Here is a 23,496-nt window from a genome sequence, read left to right as displayed (position 1 = left end):
CATGAATTTGCTGGCATTCCCAGGCTTAGCACCTGGATATTGCTTTGGGATGGTGGTATTTAGATCTTAAAAAAAAAAAAAAACCAAAAAGAAAAATTGCTGCCAAATTACACTTCTGCTATGGGGAGAAGTAGTTCTTAGATCTGTGAAGTATCAGGAAATTAAAGCTTATTCTATATGGGTTAGAGAGAGAACCCAGTGCTTAAGAGTAATGTCTACTTCTCTAGGAATCAGAGTCCAGACCTCAGAACCCACATGCAGACAAAATACCCATTCACATAAAGTAAAAGTAAAACTTTAACAATTATGCTTTAAGAAGTTTGTCCACATTACATTAAGTCTAGTGTGCTCTTGTTTATTCTCTAAGAAACACCAGCAGCTCAGTGAGCCAGTAATGCCCAGCTGTGCTCTGGCTGCCTTGAGGGGAGGGCTGGGTCACTGCTACTCCCACTCTCCATCAGTATAGTTGCAGTGATGGGTCCTCACAGAGCCTGACTGCTTCCTGCCTCCTTTAGAAGCCTTAAACTAAATGACTTTGTGTTTTGAGGGGGGTCTCACTCTATATAGCCCTGGCTAGTTTGGAACTCATAATCTTCCTGCCTTAGCCTCCCAAGGGCTGGAATTACAATGTATCACATCCTGTTTTAACTAATTTTTAGTTTTATCTCTAAGTATTTTTTGCTTCTGAAGGGTTATTACTATATAGACAGGGCATTTCTCTGACAATAGAAGACAGGACAGGGTGACACATATCTGTAATCTCAGAACTCTGAAAATGAGGACAGCCTACGCTACAAACTAAAATCCCATCTCAAGAAAACAGGTTCAGAAATCCCAAACTTTGAAATCCCAAACTTGAATCTCTCTTCTTCTTCTAGGGAGTTTGGTGACCGTTCCACCTGTGTCCTGAGCATGTACTGGCATTCTGTGATAACCTCAGTGCCTAGTGGCTTGCCCTCTCGGTGGGTGTGCTCTGGAACCACAGACACACATGTAGGATTAAGATGAAACACAGCTTTGGTAGTGGCACTCCTGCTCCACTTGGAGCTGTCAATGTCTGTGGTCCTCATAGTCAGACTGTGCAGGCAGCTAAGGCAGGCCAGGTGCTTGAGAAGGGAGGTCGAAGGTGAAGGAGAGGCCACAGTGGACATAGGTCACTGGACCAAGTGTTTCTGTGCTGACCCTGGGGATATCAGCCGGCCTGGGAAACAGCCGGTGAGAAGTGTTGCTGAAGGCATTTCTAGGACCATTTCTTCAGTACCAGATACCAGCGCGGAAGGCAGAGGTGGGCAGGCTGCCCAAAGTGGCTAAAGATCAATGCCTTCCATGTACCTGTTTTCAGCATTCCCAAAATGAATGGTGAAGTTGGCACGATGGCCTTTTCATACTGCACAAGGCAAGGTCTGCGCCCAGGAGTGTGATCGTTGGTGCAAAAGCAAAGTTGTTCCTATGAGCAGCGATGGCCTTGCTTAGATCAGTACAATGTGTCCCCTGAAAGTGTCACTTGATGTTTGGTTTTTGGGAAAGCTTGTCAGGTTTGGGCTGCTCCTCTAGCAGCACTTGACTGCCAAGCTAACGCGTGGCCTCTAGAGCCTGCCTGTACTTCTAACTGAAGTGTGCTGGGCTGGGCTGGGCACAGTGGAAGATGAGAGGCTGACTCACCACAGCGCTTCCTCAGTCCCACAGGCTGTGTGTACAGAGCACCTTTCCACCTTGCGAAATTTGGCCCTTGATAGTCAATTAGTTAACATTTACATGGCTGGCTGCTAGATATTTCTTCCTGAGTAGAACGATCCATGGTCTTAAATTAGGCAACGTGGCAATCCCTTCTAATGTGGCTTTTTGATGAGAGTTTGGCAACTATATGTGCATTCCTCTGGGTCTGTATAGCACGAGAGAGAACAAGTGAACCACGCTGCACTCACACACTTCTTCCTGTGTAGATTTCGTGAAGATGCAGCAGCTCTGAAAGCTGCCTGGGATGCCCAGATCGCTCAGATGTCCAAGGAAGCTGTTTCCAAAGACCTTCAGATTCAGGCACTACAGGAAGAGGAAATGAAGCTCAAAGCACAGGTGGCCAAGTCCCAACAGGACATAGACAGGTACTGTCCCCAAGGCAGCAGCCACCTATGCTGTTTCCTGCAGACAAGAACCATTACAGGTCCTCGGGAGTGAAACCGCATCACAAACTCAGCCCTGCATTCCCTGGGAGAGGAATGGTAATGGGATGGAAGCAGATGTGGTGGTGAAGACATCAGCAAACATGCAGGACCAGGGGGCAGCCCAGAGGGCAGGCCCAGAGGGCAGGCCCAGGGGGCAGGACCAGAGGGCAGGCCCAGGGGGCAGGCCCAGGGGGCAGGCCCAGAGGGCAGGACCAGAGGGCAGCCCAGAGGGCAGCCCAGAGGGCAGCCCAGAGGGCAGGCCCAGGGGGCAGGCCCAGGGGGCAGGCCCAGGGGGCAGGCCCAGACCTTAGGGATGAGGAATCTCAGTCTTTAAGGAACGCAGCCAAGGGCTGGTGTGTGGTGAGCACTGACTGCCTTCCTCTGCCATCAACTTGCAGAAGCAGACAGATTACCATGATTTCAAGGCCAGCCTGATCCATATAACACTGCAGGACAACCAGGTATATATATAGAGAGATGCTATCTCAAAAAAAAAAAAAAAAAAAAAAAAAAGAGAGAGAGAAAAAAAAAGAAACAGAACAAAGCCATGCTTGTTTTTCCTGTTCATTGTATGGATTTATGCTTGAGTGAAGGTAAGGGCCTGTTTCCATAGTGTCATCAAGTCACTCATATAATAAAACATTGTCCACATGATGAATCTAGATGGACATTGACATCTATACCCCACCACTCTATCAACTCAGACCCCTTCAGGTCTGTGGCCATCCCTGACCCCCCACTTCCATCTAATGGCTGCCCTGGGGGAGGGTCTTCCTGGACTGGACTTCTGAGTGGCAGCCATAATGTGGCTTTTGGTCCTGGCTTCTTTGGATTTATCACTTTGAGGTTAGAATGCACAGATTCTTCTTGATGTTCAGGGGCCATGTGATGCTTGAGTCGTCTAAAGCCTCTCTCTCTCTCTCTCTCTCTCTCTCTCTCCCTCTCTCTCTCTCTCTCTCTCTCCCTCTCTGTAGATTTTCCTCTTGATATTTTTTTTCTGTCCATTTTGGTACTTTGTATTTCTCTGTCCACTACGACTGTTGCTGGCCCCGTCCCTGGTTCTTGTAGTCTTTTTGTCTTTTTTTTTTCTGGAGCTGGGGACTGAACCCAGGGCCTTGGGCTTGCTAGGCAAGCGCTCTACTGCTGAGCTAAATCCCCAACCCCCTGTTCCTGTAGTCTTAATGCCTGAGAGTAGATAGCAAAGGCCTCTTACTGATGACACTGACCATTGATGGCCTTCCCTTCACCCTAGACCAGCCTCATTGGAGGCTTATCAGTTTTGCTGATCTTTGTGAAGAACCAGCATTGGATTTGATATTCTCCATTGTTTTTTGTTGTAGTGGTGCTGGCGATAGTGGTTGTTCTATTTCCTTTAGCTTTGGTTTGTTGTTCTGATCGATCCTGATATCAGAGCCAAGATGATTGATTAACTCTGAGACATTCTTCCTTCTATCAGATGTAATTAGTGTTAGAAGTTTCCTTTCTGGCATATCTTAGCTAAACCCAACAAGTTCTAATGTTATTCCGCTAAAATACGGTCTCCTTGTATATTCTTTGGTCAGTAGATGACTTAAGACCTTATTGCCTAGGGATTGGGGATTTAGCTCAGTGGTAGAGCGCTTGCCTAGCAAACGCAAGGCCCTGGGTTCGGTCCCCAGCTCCAAAAAAAAAAAAAAAAAATACCTTATTGCCTAACCTCTGGTGATTTAGTTTTAGGCACCATTTGTCAGTGATTCTGACCTAATTCTGCTGTGCACACAGAATGCACCTTGCATGACTGGTCTCCTCTGCAGTCTGTTTTGTGACTTTGGAATGCGCTCTGCCCCAATACCTAGCAAAGTAGACTTAAAGATAAAACATGCCCTTGCTGTGGTCTGGGTTCTGAAAATGTCACTGGCCCACACTAGTGGATGACACTCTTCTCATCTCCCATGTCCTTGCCATCTGCTTGTTGGTTCTGTCAATCACAGAAAAGTTTGGCGACCTCCAACTGTGCTTGGACATGGCCACCTCCCTCCAGCACTGTTTCTCCAGCATTTGTTGAATCTTGATATCAGCCCTTTATGTTTACCTGTCCATGAGTGCTGCTGTTTCTCCAGGTCTCTCCTAGGACAGCTTCTCCTCGTATCAGGCACACGTCCTTCCTCAGCATGAGGCACATGTGAGATGGGAAGGACGAACAGAGCATCATGTCAGCCCCTCATGTATCACCCCACCTTTGCTCTTCATGTTGAAGCGACCTCAAGAAAGAAAGTTGACATGGGACATTGTCATGTGTCTATAGGTACAAGCAGCAACTGTCCCTGGCAGTGGAAAGGGAGCAGAGCCTGGAGCGCGAGCAGGTACAGCTAGGCCTCGACTGGCAGCGTCGCTGCGATGACATTGAACGCAACCAGATCCAGAGATCAGAGACTTTGATCCAAGGGCTGACCAAGGCCAGAGATCAGGTGTGTTGGGTACTCTGGGAGTGGAGTATAAGCAGATCTGTACAATGGGATAGGTTTGGTTCTTGCAATATTTTTTTTTTAACTCAGAAAACTCAAAACCTCAGATACCAGTTAATTTATAGCCAGGAGTCACAATCATGCTGATATTGTAATGCAGTCCTGAAATCCCAGCTACTCGGGAAAAGGAGGCAGAAGATTGCAGGGCCAAGGCCAGTCTGAACAAAAATAAATCTCTGCCTAATCCCCAAACATGTTTAGGGGCTGTTTCTGGTTCTGGGAGTGCTGAGATGGTCCCTCCCCACCGGGGTGGCCCCACCAGCCAGAGCAAACTAAGCACTGGAACTGAACAGGAAGCCTCCCCACCATTAGAGGGTGGCCCCAGCATTCTGAGTGTAGATCGGCTCTTGTGACTGTTCACTAGCTTTTTAAGCAGAAGGGAGTCTGGTCCCTGAAGACCAGCACTGCCCACAGATGAACATTTTTACAGGTTGCTGCTAAGCTCCAGGAGACAGAGAGGGCACTGCATAAGCAGGAGACACTGCTGAAGGCTGTGTCGCTGGAGCGAGACCAGGCTATGGAAACTCTGCGGACACATGGGCTCCTCCCTGGACAGGAGGCACAGGTGAGCCCTCTGCTGGCTTGAAGAGCCTTCACTACACACTTCAGTGTCTATTATATTGGCTCAGGCTTTCTTAGTGCAGCCCCTTTCGGTGACAGTTGCTCCAGTGAGGGCAAGTCCAGACTTTACAGTTCTAAAGTGGACATGCCAGGATGAAGTCTACTCCATTCTTCAGCATTTAAAGCTCTAAAACCCAACATCCAAAGAGCACACATGGTGTGCCCAGCACTGAAGAATAGGTGGCTATATCAAATCACTATTGAGCCTTTCAAGACGGTCATTCATTCAGTGCTTACTTAGGCTGTGTCACTAGCTCCCTAGACCATAAAATTTGCCAACTCAGTCTATTAAATGTTACTTATTATTATTGTTTGGGGGAGGACATGTGCACCACAGAAAACATGGGAAGGTCAGAGGACAGCCCTGTAGACTTGGTTCTCTCCTTCTACCTCTATGTGGGCTTCAGGGAAGTAACTCAGATTGCCAGTCTTGCTCATCAAGTGTGTCTTCAGCTATCAGGACAGTGCCATCCCACAGCCTCAGAGCTGGGTACAACTGCCATGGAGACCAGCATGCCTGAGCTGCCACAGCTGTTAGCAGAACTGATTCCTAGGCAGAAGGGCTCAAGGTGGGAGCTAGAGGGTCTAGAGACAGCCTTAGAGGCCATGTTCTGATTTCTCTCCTTATTGATTTACTCCTCTGCCTGTGGCTTCTGTCACCTTGCATGGAGGAGTCTTTCTACTGCATGTTGTGAATCCTGCCATTGTTGAGAATATTTCAAGGATCAGGCCTACTGGTGTCTCCCTTTAATCCCAGCAGATAGATCTCTGTGAGTTTGGGACCAGTCTGGTCATAATGAGTCCCAGACCAGCCAGAACTACACATTGAAACCCTGTCTGAAGCCAAAATTAAACCCACACCAACAATAAGAATATTTGAAGGGATAGAGAGATGGCTCAATGTATAAAGTCCTTCCTGTACAATCATAAGGGATACACAGAAGTCATCTGATGTTGCATCTTGTTAAATACATACAGTGAAAAATAGATACTCACATGGTACACACCAGCATATAATAAACACACACACGCGTGCACATGCATACACACACGCGCGCGCACACACACACACATACACACACACACAATAAGATTTAGGCAGGTGTAGTGGCACACACTTGTAATTTCAGTACTCGGGCAACTGAGGGAAGAAAATTGTGAATTCAAGGCCAGCCTGGACTACATAAGGTTCTTTATCAAAAACGAAATGAAAACTGTTAAATAGGCTATAGAGACCGAGTACTTTCCTTGCATGACCAAAGCCCTAGGCTTGAGCCCCAACATCACAAATACATGAAAGTGATTTGTCACTGCACACAGTCATCCTCACTGACCTGTGAGGCACACAGAGACAGAAAGCAATTTGTTCCCTGTGTTGAACATGAGCACATGAAGTTAGGGTACACCTATCAAGACCCCATCTTCACTTCATGGGAATTGTCCAGCCACAGGAGACTGGCTGGTTGTGTGTACTCTTGGCTGGGAGCTACAGCCCCATGAAAGGCAGGCATGTGAGTAGTAGTGGCAGCCTCTTGGCCACTGGAGCGTAAAGGAGCAGGAAGGCTTGTAGCTGTCCTGCAGCTCACTGTATGGAGCACTGACTGAACTTCTCTTTCCCTTGAGACAAGGTTTCTCTGTGTAACCCTGGCTATCCTGGAACTAACTCTGTAGATCAGGCTGGCCTTGAACTCACAGAAATCCGCCTACCTCTGCCTCCCAAATACTGGGATTAAAAGAATTCACCACAACTGTATTAAACTCTTGAGGATTTGAACTCAGAGATTTGCTTGCCTCTGCCTCCCGAGTGCTGGGACTGCACATGCCACCATAACTGCCTTTCGTTTGTTTTTGCAATACAAGATGGTGCTTTCTCTTTTATTGATCTCATCAGTTTGTGGTGTCTATTTTGGAAAATTGATATACAATCAAATGTCCAGAGTAACATTTCAGGATGTAGTCACAGTGCCCTTTTCTTTTTTTTTTTTCCTTTTTTCTTTTTTTTGGAGCTGGGGACCAAACCCAGGGCCTTGCGCTTGGTAGGCAAGCGCTCTACCACTGAGCTAAATCCCCAACCCCTACAGTGCCCTTTTCTTATTACATTATTTATTTTGTGTTTCTGTGTGTGTGCATTTGTGCATATACCAGTGGGTGGAGCCAAAGGACAACTTTAGGGAATTGGTTCTCCCCTTCTACAGTGCATGTTCCAGACTTCCAAGTCAAGTCGTCTTACCCACTGAGCCATCTCACTGGCCTGGGACCCCCTTCATCTTCCAATCCTGAGTAAGAAGTGAGAATTCTGTCCAAAGACACATAACTTCACCCATGGTGTCTGAGTAACATAAGACAGAGAAGGTGGTTTTCCCTCCACAAAGAGGAACCTAGCAGCTCCATGGTGACGACAGCCAGACACTGATTACAGGATGCCTGTGGTCTAAGTTGCGTTCCCCACAAGATTCGGAATTAGTCCTGACCCCAAAGCTTCAGAATGACTCACTAAGATTGTATTGCTGAGGGTGTGGTGAGTTAAGATGAGCCATGCTGGGGCAGAGTGGCCTGACCCCTGATCCCTGACTCTGTTTCTGCTGTCCTTAGAGGGAAGGACACATAAAAGCACAGGATGGCCATGTGGTGGCAGGGGCAGAGACTGGAGTGACAAATTTACAAGCCCAGGAACACCAGATTCTGACAAGACCTGGAACAGATCTGCTGTAAGCCTTTAGATGAGGCACAGCTTTCCTCTCCTCATAGCACAGTCAGGCTTTGGGTCTGGATAACAGAAGAGAATAGATTTCCGTTTGAACCCAACTATGACCACATGCATGTTCCTAAAGCTGTAAGGAACTCCTGCAGACTCTACTAAGCCTTAGCCTGGGCAACTCTCAGCAGGATCTCCATTGGCTCTCCTAATCCGTGTCCATTGGAAGATAAGGCTTCACTAGTGCGACCCCTTCTCAGGATCGTCTTTAATGGTGTGTCCTAGTCAGGGTCCCTATGGCTGTGATGAAACACCATGACCAAAAGCAAGTTAGGGAGGAAAGGGTTTATCTGTCTTACACTTCCACATCACTGTTCATCCCTGAAGGAAGTCAGGACAGGAGCTCACACAGGGCAGGAACCTGGAGGCAGGAGCTGATGCAGAGGCCATGGAGGGTGCTGCTTACTGGCTTGCTCATCCTACTTTCTTATATATCCCAGGACTACCCACAGTGGGCTGTGCCCTTCCCCATCAATCACTAATGAAGAGAATGCCCTACAGTTTTGTCTACAACCTGACCTTATGGAGGTATTTTCTTAATTGAAGTTTACATCTCTCGAATGACTTTGGCTTGTAATAAGTTGACATAAAACTATCCAGCATATGGTCCCTTTTTTTTCAGTCATCAAGCACCTGTCCTTTTATGAAAGGTCACTCACCAGTTCTCTGGAGTAACAATACTGAAGTTATTGTATGCCCTTCCTGAGGGATGCCTGCCTCAGACTTGTCTTCCTCCTACCAAGCTGTCATTCCTTTAAAGGCCAAGTTCCCAGATCACAAAGAGTAGGCACAAGGGGGCGATAGTGTCCACACTGGAAGTGACTACCCAGGATGGCTCTGGCTGGCAGTTGGCAGCTGGTACTGTGGGCATGCAGGATCTGGGCAACAGATTGCCAGCAAAACACATTTCTCCTCAACTCTCACATTCTGCAGTTCCCAAACTTGGACCATGGCAGAGAAGTTGGTTGAAGATACTCCTAGGGTCTATGATGAGAGCTGCCCCAGGGGTAGAGCACTGAGGACACCTGAGCAGCTGTGCTCATATTTCTGCCACAAGAATCAGAGGATGATGAGGGGGTGGATGGCTTTTGGTACACACAGACCTCTTACCCCATAGGCTTTCTTGAGATCACATATAAAGTGCCTCCCAATCTGATCCCAGGAAAAGCTGTAGACATCTGTGATGATAGAAGAAAGGTACTTATTTTCACCAATGGTCTCTTTTTTTTTTTTTTTTTTTTTTTGGTTCTTTTTTTCGGAACTGGGGACCGAACCCAGGGCCTTGCGCTTCCTAGGTAAGCGCTCTACCATTGAGCTAAATCCCCAGCCCCTCACCAATGGTCTCTTACTGGAAGCTTTCCTGTACTTTTCCCCTAGGTTGGCAATCAAAAGAATACATTTGTCTCTGAGTACCAGCTAAGCAGGTCAGCAAGGCCTATCGGTTGGCCGGTTTTTGTTAAGTAAACAATAAACTTCAGAAGTGTGCTCTAGAGTCAGGAACAGCCCATACCCACCCATCTCCTCAAGTGTACCCTTGATCTTGGACACAGTATCTGGCTGTGACCCAACAACCAAAGCAGCCAGTACAGTTCCCAGAATCTGCCTGCAGACGCAAGCCTAGGTACGCTTTGGAAGAGAGTGATGGGCCGGGCCCCAGGAGGGAGAAGCCCTCACCAGCTCCTCACTGGCAGCATTACAGAAAACTTTGAACTGAATGGAGAGCTGAACTACTGGTGGGCTGCAGAGGTCAGCGAGGAAATGCTGCCTGAGTGTCATTGAGTGAGACCCTCCTGCAGGCCCCACTAAGAGCCCTGGAGACCATCTCTGGATTGGCCAGGAGCCTGTGCCTCGCCAAAGACTGACAACAGACTTGCCACAGGCTTCCTTGGTTGATGGGGATTAGCCATGTGCAACCTCCATTTTCCAGGCTCCCATCTGGCACCTGTGATATAGGAATGTCACTCATAGTCTAAGGCACATAAGAGGTGGCCCTTGTGCTTCAGAGTTGTTACCTGGGGGCCCCAACAGGAAGACGATGTAGCCAGCCTGAGACCAGAAGAGGCTCTTAGCCAGCTTGGTGTCACAGATGTGAGGTAGCACAGGGAAGACCGAGCTTCACTGTTGCCTCTGCTTCATAGAGGTCCTCTCCAGGTTTCCTGGCCTGGCTGCTGTGCCACAGTCATAATAAAAGGGAGGCCGGATGTTGTAGAAGACTGAGGTGGCCCCTCCTGTCCAAGGGGAAGAGCTGGAGTGGCTCAGGTCGATCTAGAATGTTAGCAACCACAGCTGCACACTCAGTCAGCCTGGCTAAAGAAGAACATGAACAAGTTGGGGCTCAGGTTAACAGAAATGATAATTCTGTTCTGGAGTAAAAACCAACTTACAGCAACTTAAAAGCTGTAATTGGGGACTGGAGAGATGGCTCAGGGGTTAAGAGCACTAACTACTCTTCCAGAGGTCCTGAGTTCAATTCCCAGCAACCACATGGTGGCTCACAACCATCTGTACTGGGATCCAATGCCCTTTTCTGGTGTGCAAGTGTACATGCAGGCAGAACTCTATACATAGTAAATAAATATTTTTTTAAAAAAGCTGTGGGTTGGGGATTTAGCTCAGTGGTAGAGCGCTTGCTAGGCAAGTGCAAGGCCCTGGGTTCGGTCCCCAGCTCCGGAAAAAAAAAAATTAAAAAAAAAAAGACAACAACAACAAAAAAACAACAAAACCAAAAAAAAACTGTAATTGGGCTACTGAGATGGCTCAGTGGGTAAGGGTGCTTGCTGCTAAACCAGAAGACCTAAGTTTGATCCCCAGGACCCATTGTGGAAGGAAAGGACCAACTCTCCAAAGTTGTCTTCTGACTTCCATATGCAGGCCGTAGCATGTATATATACACAGAAACAGACATGGGGAGAATGTAATTTTAAAAGTGTGGGATTGGGTGGCTGTAGCGAGAGGATCTTTGAGATCATGCAGGCCTACAACAGACCTAGCTTAGCTCCAAGGCTGCACTTGTACTAGAGGGAGGGAGGTGCTGCCTGACAGTACTTCTGCCTGATATCCACTTGCCCGGGAAGTAGACAGACAGTGGATGGAAGGGGCTGAACATGTCGGTGGGGGAGGAGGGCATAAAGGGAGGAGGCAGGGCAGTGTCTGAGGGGCTGAGCCTCTGCGAGCATTTTACTGGGATGGTTGTCTTTTCCTTTAATTCTACCATAAATATGTCTGCCTCATAGAGGTCCCTCAGAAACATAACGTGATTGCATGTCACATGACGTGCTTTAGTGTGACAAATCATTTTCTCATCAGGTTCCAGATTGCTTGACTGACTGTTCCCAAGCCAGGTTAAACGCTGTGGTGGGCGGGGACGAGGTGGGGTGGAGGCTGCTCGGCAGTTACGAGCACTTCTTGCTCCTGCTGATCTTGCAGAGGACCTGGGTTCAGTTCCTAGCACCACAGGGCTGCTCACAACCCTCTGTCACTCCAGTTCCTGAGTCGACGCCATCTTCTGGCCTCTGTGAGTGGTGCAGTAGGTGGTGCATATGCGTATCTTCAGTCAAACACTCATACACACCATCTCTTTTCTTAATGCGTTGTTGGACACATTTGTGTCTCTGCTCAGAAGATCGGCTAGGATCTCCCGTGCTGAGTCTTGCCTGGCGTCTGACCAGGGGTCTGGTAGCAGAGCTTGGGTTTGCACTTGAGATGCCTCGGGCATATGGAGCTGCTTTTTCTTCCCCTTTTGTTCTGAGTGTCAGTTTACCCTATACCTCATGCTGTCCGCTGGCCTGGGAATGACCTGTTTGGATGCTTTCTGTTACAATTGTAGTTACTGCCCCTCTCTCTGTCTTCAGTGTGTTCTACCCAGTGAATTGTCTTACTGTTCTAAAACGGCATAGAAGTCATAAAGCCAGGGCTGGGGAGGTGGCCCAGTGGTTAAGAGCACCGGCTATTCTTCCAGAGGACCCAGGTTCAATTCCCAGCACCCACATGGCAGCTCACAGCTGAGTGTAACTCCAGTTCCAGGAAATCCAACAACCTCACATTACATCTAGGCAAAACACCAATGCACAAAAAATAAAAATAAATAAATCTTGGCCTGGCAGTAGTAGCACTTGGGAGACAGAGGCAGGTGAATCTCAAGGCCAACCTGGTCTACAGACCTAGTCCCATGACAGCCAGGAATACACAGAGGAAACTCTGTCTCAAAAAAAAAAACTATAAGTAAGCAACAACAAACCAATCAATCTTCTTTAAAAATTAAGAAATTTCATGAAGCCTTTGGCGCAGTAAACACGGGTTTTTGACTGAACTGTCACTCCTCCAGAGTTCCCTGACACACTTCTTCCTTCCTAGCCCTGTAACCCCTGTGTGTGTCTGTGAATCCAGCTATGGAGAGACCCTGTCATGCAGTGCTCACAAGTCAACACGCCGGTGAGGCGCACTTCCTTTGGGTCAGGAGGGCCGTCCTGTTGTACAGAATTTTTCCTGGGGAGACAAGCGAGCTTCACACCCTCCATATAATGCTTGGTGACAAACCAAAGTGTGACTCTTCCAAGCCCACCTTGAGAAGTCCAAGAGCTCGTTGGGTTTTCTCACAGATCATGTGTGAGTGGCTGCCTATAGGCCTGTGGCAAACTCTAGAGCAGTCTTAGTATCAATTTAGCCCCAGTGTGGACAGTGACTTTCCCATGACTGTATAGCTAGAACCCCTGCTTCAGTTAACCTCCCTCAGTCTGTATTGTCTTACTGTCTTACCCTGACACATCTCTAAACCATGAAGGCGTGTGTAGTTAGGACAAGACTGCATACTGCTGGGTACGAGGTGCAGTGAGGAGAGGCCAGAATATGTGTCAGGGTAAGACAGTAAGGGTCCAGGGACCACCTTCAGTCAACAAGCCTGATCCTGGGGATCTCTTGCAAATAGTCAGCTTTTCTGATAAAGATGGTGGCTGCTACACTCAGAGGATAGTGGTCTACAGCACACTGCAGTTCTGGAGGACAGGGTATGGCTCCCAGCTGAGCTGGAGCAAAGGGCCTCTTTTGTATTCCTAATTCTTCTCCCTTGCTGTGTGTGGTTGGCAGGTACCTCCTCAGCCCCATGAAGGAGAAATAAGGACAGATTCTCCATCTAGTGAGATCCAGAGGCTGCAGGAACAGAATGCAGGTCTGCGGAACGCTGTTTCACAGATGAGGAAAGAGATGGAAATGTTGAGTGGTCATCTTCCCTTTGCCCAGTCAGAAGAGCGTTCAAATGCAAACCCTGAGCCCAAGGCTGGAGAAGATTCAGCCCCTCCAGGTGAGCAGGGAGAGATGGAGGCAAAGAGGAGTAAATGGTGGGACATGGGGGTGGGGGACATGGGAACCGGACCGGACAGGGAGAGTGCCCCTAGGCAGGCTTCTCACTCCAGTCCATTTATTACCACAGAGTACAGCAGTCGCTTACATTTACCAATGTTTCTTTAGCGACATAGGGGAAAGTGCTGGGTGCATAGTTGATGCCCCTGGCAGGCAGTCATTGCCAGCAGGGTTGCTAGGTAGGCCTTCCTCAGGAGAAGCATCCTATGGTAGATCTGAGTTGGCAGCCCTACCTATGTCTTGTTCTTAGCAGGCACCATGACTGCTTCTAAGGGACTAGCCCCTGATGTGGGAGGTGTTCCCTCCATTCAGAAAGCCTATGGAAATGAACGCGGGCAAATTCTTACTCCTGATCCCAAAGCCTTCCTAGAGGACATGGAGGCTAAGCTGAGAAGTGAAGGTCGGTCCAGAGAGTTGGGGGAAAGAGATCAGGGCAGAGGAGGGCCTGTGAGCCCTGCAGCTTTGGCAGTGAGACAGTAAGCGTGCCAGTGAGTGTGCCAGTGAGTGTGTGTGGTGTTGTTCCCTGGTGTTTTGGCAGATTATGTTCTGGCCCTTGAAGCAGAAATGCAAAACCTAAAGCATGAACTCAAGGCATTGGAAGAGCAGCTACAAGGCACGGGAGAGCCAGTGAAGACGTCCATGGCCACCGCTGACCCACACCACGGCGCCCACAACTCTGCAGAAGCAGCTGGTGAGAGCCCCTGGCTACCTGAACCTTATTCTCTGTCCCAGTAGCACTGACTATATGTGAGAATCAAGATGGTGGTTGGTGGTGGCACAGGCCTTTAATCCCAACACTGCAGAGGCAAAGGCAGGCTTTCAGAGGCAGGCGAAGCCAGCCTGGTCTACAGAGTGAGTCCCAGGACAGCAAGGGCTACACAGAGATACCCTGTCTCAAAAACAAAACCAAACAAACAAAAAACCAATGTTTAAGAATAAAATTGATATATATTCCAAATGCACGCATAGCTGCACAGTCTTGACTGCCATCAGACACCCTATCTCCAGAACAGGAGCTCACTGGAGTTCCCAGTGTTAGGTGGGAGTTCTGTTTTCTCATGTAAGTGGAATTATGTGGCACATGAGCATTTGTCTGGTGTCCTTTGGCCTAAATTGTGATTTAGTGGACAATACCAGGCTTTACGGTGCCCATCAGCAGTGTGCAGGGCCGCTCCACAAAGTTATAATCTGCCTTCCTGGTTAGCTGTCCTAGAGTCTACATAGCATGTCCTGTTAGAGTGTGAATTTGCAGTCTGTGTGAACATGAAGTCTTTTCTTGAGCTTTTGGAATCCTCACCTGCCCTGGCTGTCATAGTGAGTATATTAGTTACGTTTCTGTGACTGTGACAAAACACCATGAATTAGGGCTGGAGAGATGGCTCAGTGGTTAAGAGCACCGACTGCTCTTCCAGAGGTCCTGAGTTCAAATCCCAGCAACCACATGGTGGCTCACAACCATCTGTAATGAGATCTGATGCTCTCTTCTGGTGTGTCTGAAGACAGCTACAGTGTACTCATATACAAAATGAAATAAATAAATCTTTAAAAAAAAAAACAAAACACCATGAATTAGACAGGTTATAGAAGAAAACACTTACTTTGGCTTACAGTTGCAGAGGGTTAGAGCCTAGAAAGACAAGGCTGAGGCAACAGACAAATGTGGCTACTGGGAAAGAGCAATGAGAACTCACATCTTGAACCAAAAGCACAAAGCAGATAGAGGTATGGAGTCTTTAGCCTCCAGTGACACACCTCCTCCATCAAGGCCACACCTCCTAAACCTCCCTAAACACTGCCACCAAGTAGAAACCAAGTGTCCAACCATCTGAGCCAAGAGGGACATTGTCATTCAAATCACAACAGTGAAATACAACCAGCCTGGCGTTAAACCTATGCTGGTAGCCACTTGTGACCTCTGAGAGACCCTGGATTTCTGAGCAGCACTCCCGACTGCCACATGTGTTGTCCCTGGGTCCCTCAGGGCTCTCCACAGATGTCTACTCACAGGCCCTTCCCAGGAGTGTGCTGTCCTTGGAGAACTGAAGCAAGCAGTGGGGCAGGAGCACAGAGGACAGACATCTTTCCTAGAACAGGCTCTCCCTGGGCTTCTTTCCATTATTTACAAAGAATGTCTGAGGCGCAGTGTACATCCGCTATCACCTAAGGGAAGGAAGGACAGGAGCTCACATCAGTCATCCAGGACTCCATCCCTGACCAAGGAGCTGCCTCTCTTGAGCCACCCAAGAGAGCCATCTGTGTGCCAGGTTTTGATTTTGAGCAAAGCAGGGTGGAATGCACTGTGTCCTGTCACACCACCCTTTCCTGAGAAGGAGCCCTGGCACTGTGGTGCGTGCTTCCTTATGGGCTGCCGCACCTGGCTTACCAACATTTCGTGGAGAAATACTACAGATAGGCCTGTCACTTCGTTTCCTTGTATGCAATGTTCTGGTCAGAGTTTGGAACCAGGGTTACTCTGGCCTTAGAGATATGCATACTCACACACACTTTCTTTCTTTTTTTTTTTTTTTTTGGTTCTTTTTTTCGGAGCTGGGGACCGAACCCAGGGCCTTGCGCTTCCTAGGTAAGCGCTCTACCACTGAGCTAAATCCCCAGCCCCCTCACACACACTTTCTCTTTCTTTTTCTTTTTCTTGGTTCTTTTTTTTTTTTTTTTTTTTTTTTAGTTCTTTTTTTTTTGGAGCTGGGGACCGAACCCAGGGCCTTGCGCTTCCTAGGCAAGCGCTCTACCACTGAGCTAAATCCCCAATCCCCACTTTCTTTTTCTTAAACAGTTTATAGAATTTAGTTTTCAAGTCACCAGGGCCTAGAGTTTTCCTTGTGGGAAGATTTGAAGCTTAAATATTCATTTGTAGTTAAGGGACTGTTCATATTTTCTTTCTTTTCTTTTTCTTTCTTTCTTTTTTTTCTGAGACACGGTCTCTCTGTGTAGCCTTGGCTGTCCTAGAACTCACTCTGTAGACCAAGCTGGCCTCAAATTCTACCTGCCTCTACCTCCTGAGTACTGGGATTAGAGGTGTGCACCCACACTGCCATATTTTCTTTTTATATATTTTGTGTACATTATATTAAGAAATTATCCATTTCTCTGAGTTTTCAAACATAGAGGATGAAGTTTCTCATCCTATCTGTTTTGTTCATTTGTTTCTTTGAGACAATAATCCTCCTGCCTCTACTTCTGAGTAGCTGAGATTGCAGCTGTATTGCTGTACTGTCTATCCTGAGTCTTAAGTGTCTGTAGACATTTCCTCATGCATCATATTGGCTTCTGCTCTCTTCTGTTCTTTCTTGGTGTTCTCCCTGGGAGTGTGCAGTCATTTACTTCTTTACTTTACCAAAGTCAGCCGTTGAGGCTGCTGGCTCTGGAGTCTTCATTACTTTATTTCCTCAGTGGTTAGTGTTCATTTTATTCTGCCCTTCCTTCTAGATATTTGTTTTTCGTGGGTTAACCTTTTATTTCTAAGATATGCGCCTAATGCTATAAATGTTCTCTTTCCTTTTTTGTGCAGTGCTAGAAATGGACCCTAGAGCCTAGCACACAGTGGCTCTGGCCAGCTCTCTGCCTCTGAGCTCCAGCCACAACCAGTGGTTTGGTTTTTGTTTTACGTGTATGGGTGTTTTACCTACACGTGTCTGTGTACCACGTGTGTGCCTGGTAACTGCAGAGGCCAGAAAAGGGTGTCAAATCCTCTGGAACTGAAGTCACAGATGATTGAGAGCTGCCACGTGAGTGCTGGGAACCGGACCTCAGTCCTCTGGAAAAACCAGCCAGGGCTCTGTATCCTGGGGCATCCTTCAGTTACACCCCACCCACAGCCAGGTTTTCAGTGCCAGACATTCTCCTTAAGTAGATCAAGCTGGCCTTGAACTCACTCCAAAGCCCTCTGCCTCAGCCACCCGGCCTAGATGCTGTGAGTTTCCTTGAAAGGACAGCTTTACTTTATTATTATTATTATTATTATTATTATTATTATTATTATTATTATTACTGTTATTACTATTACTATTACTATTATTTTACATGTATCTTTTACATCCTTAGAGTTGTTTTTACCATTCCATGAACAATAACTTGGAATATCAAGTGTCACTTCTTCTTTGCCCCAGGAAGTATGTGATCATCTTTTTTCTTTCTTTCCAAATAAATGGCCCTGTATTTAAGTGGGAAAATTGTTCTGATCTGACTTAGTAAGGCCGGGTTTCATCCTATAGCGCTCTCTTTCTCTCTCTCTCTCTCTCTCTCTCTCTCTCTCTTTCTCTCTCTCTTTCTCTCTCTCTCTCTCCATAAGGTTGTACTAAATATCACACCTCTGGTTTTTCTAGGGACCCAACTCTTTGATTCAGGGATGGACATATTTATCTTGAGTTCAATTAGAAGCTTCAGTGGACCTCTGTGGAAAAGGAGGGTCAGCTTCACAGGAAGACTGTTTTTGTTTCTGAGGTTTGAGGTGACAGCCACTGTTCTTTCCCACAGATGCAGCCCCGGCAGACCAAACACTCATTACATTGGCACTCAGAAAACTTGGAGACAGGGTGCATCTCTTGAACTTGCTAGTGACACAGCTCAAAAAGAAGGTGAGACTTAGCCTGGACACTTAAGGTTGTGCAAACATTCCAGCAGAAGAACCAGTCCAGATGTGGACACAGGTGCAGGCACCGAGAGGTTGCCAGGTGTGACCTCATTGACCTGGGGTGTCGTCCCAACTTCTGTTTTCTTCAGGACAAAGGACTGCATTGTGCAGTAGTTGGTTTATCTTATGTGTGGCCACAGATGATTCACAGGGAAGCCTAATATGATGGAGAGTGTCTATCATCTCAGCACTCAGGAGATAGAGGCAGGAAGATCAAGGTCATCCGTGGCTATAGAGTGACCCATCCCAAAATAGCAGTAGCAACAACAACAACAACAACATTGCGTGCGCGCACACACACACACACACACACACACACACACACAATGTATGCATGTATGTCTATAAACATGTATGTGTGCATATACATACATTTGTGTATGTTTATGTACATTATGCATTTTATAAGTATATGTATGGATGCACAATGCATATATGTATTTTTACATGTACACATAGATATGAAGAAAAAGAAGAAAGCATACAAGAAGAACCAGGTAGAAGAAAGAGGAGGCCTTGACAGAGAGCAAGATGGACACACAAGACTGTATAGTGAAGTCACTACATCTGGCTTCTTTCACTCAACCCAGAAGTTTGTTTTAGTTTGTTTTGGCTTTGAGACAGATGTATGTAGTCCTGGCACTCCCTCTGTGGACCAATCTGGCCTTAAAGTTCACAGAGATTCTCTTGCCTCTGCATCCCAAGTGCTGGAATAGTTCATTAATTTCAATGTTCACATGCGTTGCACCACACAGAGTTCTTCCTTCCTGTTTGTAGCCACACAGCAGGCTTGTGTGGCTTTGTTTATCCACCTACCTGTGGATAAACACATAGGTTGGCTCTGCTATTGGCCATTGTGAACACGGTAAACATCCCTGTACAAGTGTCACTATAGAAATGTGTCTTCGGTTTGGGGACTGTGTACCCAGATGTAGAATTGCTGTGTTAACATTATGGAGAGTCTGTGTTTACTCTTCGAGGAGCCACCAGACTGTTACCAGCGAGTGCAGCAGCAGTAGCAGCAGTGTTACCTCCCCAGTCGATGTGCTAGGGTCTGTTTCCTCCATGTTCTCACTGACACTGCCCTCTTCTGCCTTTTTGATTCTGGCCACTGTGGTTCATGTATCTCATGACACTCGACTCTGACATCAGCCTGCTTGCACTTCCCTGCTGACAAAGGGTGCTGAGTACCTTCTCCTTGGTATGGCCACCTGCAGCCTCTTTTGATGTTGAGGTCCTTTGCTCACTTACAGCAGGAGTGCACTCTGGATTCCAGACCCTTAAGCACACTGCTTGCTAAGTCTCCTATTCTTGATCTTGTCTCAACTCTTAGTCACTGGACAGAGCTCGCCCTCCTTCTCCATCACTTGGGCCTGCGGTGAGTGGGAAAGGGCATGGTGTCCTCTCACCATTCTATAAGTGCTTTTCCTGAGGTAGTGGGAAGAAGGGATAGTCATGCAGAGACAACCACAGGCATCCCTGGAACAGAAGCATTGTTTTAATTCCCGTAACCTAGAATGGATGGCCACCGTGTGAGGAAGTGTCCTTCCCATTCTCCTGGTTCTCTTCCTACCTGGCCCAGGCCACAGGGGAGCCTCATGGGACTGGTGACGTGGTGACCCTACTGCCACCCATTATAACCATGACCCTGGCTTCCCTTTCTGAACTTCACTCCACCACAGTCACTTCTCCTGTTACCTTTTTTTTTTTTTTTTTTTTTTTTTTGGTTCTTTTTTTCGGAGCTGGGGACCGAACCCAGGGCCTTGCGCTTCCTAGGTAAGCGCTCTACCACTGAGCTAAATCCCCAGCCCCCTGTTACCTTTTTTTATTTTAAGATAGGTTCTCATGGAACCCAAGCTGGCTGCAAATGACCTTGAACTTCTGCTCTTTCTGCTTGTACCTCCCACACTAAAGTTACAGGCATGGACCACTACACCCTGTTCACGTGATACTGGCAGTGAAGCCCAGGGCTTCATGCATCCCGGGCAAGCACTCTATCAGCTGCACATCCCTAACCCATCACTGCCTGGTGGAGCTTTCCTTCATGCCTACTTCCCTCTCAGCTCCTCTGTGCCACTCCTCCTGGAACTCATTATGTAGACCAGGCTGGCCTCAGACATCCAGAGATCCACCTCCCTCTGCCTCTCAAGTGCCAGGATTAAAGGTATGCGCCACCTCACCCAGCCTACCATCTGGCCTTTTGATAAAAAAGATTCCCTGGTCACCAGCAATGTGCTAAAAGCAGTTATTTATATCCTCCTGGGAACCAGGGCTCAGGAGAGGATTGTGAACCCACTTTCATGCATAATTCTTCCCAGTGACAGCGAGCTTGGGCAGTGAGCATGGGCTGTACAGATGTGGGGTACATGGGGTGAGCTTGGGCAGTTAGCGTGGACTGTACAGATGTGGGGTACATGGGGTGAGCTTGGGCAGTTAGCGTGGACTGTACAGATGTGGGGTACATGGGGTGAGCTTGGGCAGTTAGCGTGGGCTGTACAGATGTGGGGTACATGGGGCAAGCTTGGGCAGTGAGCATGGACTGTACAGATGTGGGGTACACGGGGCAGCTTTGCAGATCATCATGATGGACTGTACAGATGTGGGGTACATGGGGTGAGCTTGGGCAGTTAGCGTGGGCTGTACAGATGTGGGGTACATGGGGCAGCTTTGCAGATCATCATGATGGACTGTACAGATGTGGGGTACATGGGGTGAGCTTGGGCAGTTAGTGTGGGCTGTACAGATGTGGAGTGCACGGGGCAGCTTTGCAGATCATCATGTACAGCCAGAGGTGGAACTGGCCACGTGACCTGCTGCAATCCTTGCACTCATGCTCCCATCCTTTCTAGGACAGTCCCCACTGCCTTTCCCTAACATTAACACTGCCTTCTTGAACTGATTGCCTAGCTAAGACAGAAACCCCTGGAGCTGGTCGCTGTCCAACAGGAGATCCCCAGTGAAGTGGACCAGGTACACCTGGAGGTTTTAGAGCTGCAGAAGCAGGTGGCTGAGCTAAGGAAGCATCTCAAGATGACACAACCCCAAGGAGAGCCTTCATATATCAAGCAGTTACAGAGAGAGGTAGGTGCTAGATATGTACGACTGCCACCATATTCTCACAGCCTGGCCTGTCAGCTTCTACTGCTGAAGGAAAACATGTTTGCTGGCACATGGATAGATTCCTGATCTCCTCAGACACTGCCTCTCCCTTCCTCCACTGTTTTCCTCTGTGAGCTTGCTCAGGCCTCTTGTTCTTTCTTTGGCTGGCTATTACTATTGCTAGAATGGAGCTCATGCCCTCCTTGATTGAAAAGCCTTCCTTAGGAAACACATTGCAAAGAATGCATAACTCTTCATAGACAGGCCCGGACTGATGGCTAAGAAGGCACTGTGTGACCTGACCTGGCCTGCCTATGAGAGGAGGGGCCACAGTCCTTAATATCTGGTCACCACTGTGGCTAGGACGTTGCCTAATGGACTGAGTACCCACTGAATCCCATAGCAGAGCCTAATCTACAAAAAGGGCCAGAACTTCAGCTGTGAGACTTGACCCTTTCTTCCCACCTGAGGCCCCATTGGAACCATGGGTAGGAAAGGTGACAGTCCTACCGCTGCTGTGCCCTGAGGCTTTACCCATCCTTCAGTGACCTGGGGTGGTATGTACCCACTTATGATGACCTTCTCCCTCTGCACGGACCTGCTGTGGCCTACAGTGAGTGACCTGAGCTATGACTCCCTGCCAGTTGACCTGCAGTGACAGTGGTGACTTATGCTCACCTTTGGCTACCTGTGCTGACCTACAGTGGCCGCTTGTGGTTGCTGACGGTGACCTATTAATCACCAGAGGTCACAGGCACTCACCTGAGATGTTTAAGACAGTGTGTGCTCATATGGCACCATATTATAAGAACAGGAACACAGGCCATGCCTCTGGCAGAGGATATGTCTAAGAACAAGCAGAAGAGAAACAGGGCAGGGATGGGGGCTGAGGGAGGTTGAGGCTTCAGCAAATGACTGAACTGGCCAATACTGAAGTATCAAGCAGTATTCATCCCCAAGGGTTCCTGCGCCCAGGTCTCCCTGGCTTTCAGATCTTCCCACAAACCAGCAGTCCAGGGGAAGTGGGCAGATCATACATACACTGGATTTTAAATAGTGGTAGACTAGGTTGAAGCAGGAGGCATAGGCTTTAACAGTCACATTTATCGGGTCACACAGTAAAAATAGTTTTTAAATAGTTATTGGGTACCCTTGTTCCTGCTGGGTCTTAGTAGCTATGATTTTGACACACTATGAGGTCATTGCCAGGGTAAAGCTCCAGAAGCATGAGTGCCCAGCCCCCCTGCTGGACAAGGCCCCAAGAGTGACACCCACTGCCCAGCAGCATATCCCCCAAATGGACCAAGTGTTAGATGCCCAGGCCTGGAAATCAGTGCTTCCAAGGAGCATGGTCAGAGACCTCAGCTGTCTTTACTGATATGTAGAGAAGTGGATGAGACATATGTGTGCCTGTTCCTCACTGTCCTGAGGGCCTTGCAGCCACCAGCACCTGTTGCTCCAGAGGTTGCTCCAGACTCTCTTGCTCCATTTCTAGCATCAGCACTCCTTGAACAATGCGAGTTCCAAATGGATATGTTAGGATCGTACAGATGCCATCTGGGAACGACTCCAACTGGCCACCTCAGCCAGGAGAGATTACAGTCCACCAAGTTCATAGGAAATCCTGAAGTGACATGGGCCAAGTGAACAGACACAGGAAGAAATGGAAGCTAGCAAGGTGTCCCAGCAGGCAAAGGTACTTGCTGGAAGCCTGAGGACCAAGTTCAGTCTCTGCACCCCTGTGGTAGAAGGAGCAGGCCCACTTCTACAAGTTCTTCTCCATAAAACATATTCAGTGACCTGCACAGCACCCCAGACAGGCATAGTAAAAAGTCACACGACTTCTACATCAAGCAGTAGTGAGTAAGCATGACAGACAAGGCAGTTGAATGTAGATGTGGAACTCAAGGCAGAAGCTTAGTGAGAACTGAGGTGCCCTAATTTCCAGTCACCTAGTGTGTCTCCCACCCTCAGTTGACCTTGACCAGAAGGTGAAAAGTCCTTTCATTGGAGAAAGCTAGGGACAGCAGCTTGACCAGCTTCTCCAGCACCAGGACACCAGCATCTGTGCCTAAGCGGAACGTTCCCAAGACTCTGGAATTCTGCCAAAGCATGAAACCTGAACCTAAGTAAGAGATTACTTCACACAGAACCGGTGGAAGGGCATCCACAGATTAGCCTCTCAGGACACTTGAGGATGTCACTGTCATAAAATACAAAGTATGCTGCTTTGTGGTGGCACATACCTTTAATCCCAGCACTCGGGAGATTTCTGAGTTTGAGGTCAGCGCGCTCTATAGAATGAGTTCCAGTGCAGCCATCCCCATACATAGAGACCCTGTCTCAAACAAA

The 23,496-nt window shown here is 47.9% G+C and overlaps 1 protein-coding gene across 28 annotated transcripts in view; it reads left to right on the top strand.

The window, feature by feature from the left end:
- Ccdc57 (coiled-coil domain containing 57) overlaps nt 1-23,496 on the top strand; it is a 103,479-nt gene that overhangs the window by 26,360 nt on the left and 53,623 nt on the right. For 21 of the 28 annotated variants that reach the window (XR_015631072.1, XR_015631066.1, XR_015631067.1 and 18 more), the window contains 7 exon segments: nt 1,944-2,102; nt 4,447-4,609; nt 5,097-5,231; nt 13,125-13,338; nt 13,936-14,088; nt 17,889-17,989; nt 20,953-21,126. Coding sequence is in view for 19 of the 28 variants with exons in the window: in XM_087574429.1 (XP_087430555.1) it covers nt 1,944-2,102; nt 4,447-4,609; nt 5,097-5,231; nt 13,125-13,338; nt 13,936-14,088; nt 17,889-17,989; nt 20,953-21,126 (1,099 nt within the window). In the remaining 9 variants the exon portion in view is untranslated. 28 annotated transcript variants of the gene reach the window in all.

Source organism: Rattus norvegicus, chromosome 10, assembly GCF_021556685.1.
Source record: "Rattus norvegicus strain SHRSP/BbbUtx chromosome 10, alternate assembly SHRSP_T2T, whole genome shotgun sequence".
Lineage (NCBI taxonomy): Eukaryota > Metazoa > Chordata > Mammalia > Rodentia > Muridae > Rattus > Rattus norvegicus.
This window is presented reverse-complemented; position numbering and strand designations above follow the sequence as displayed.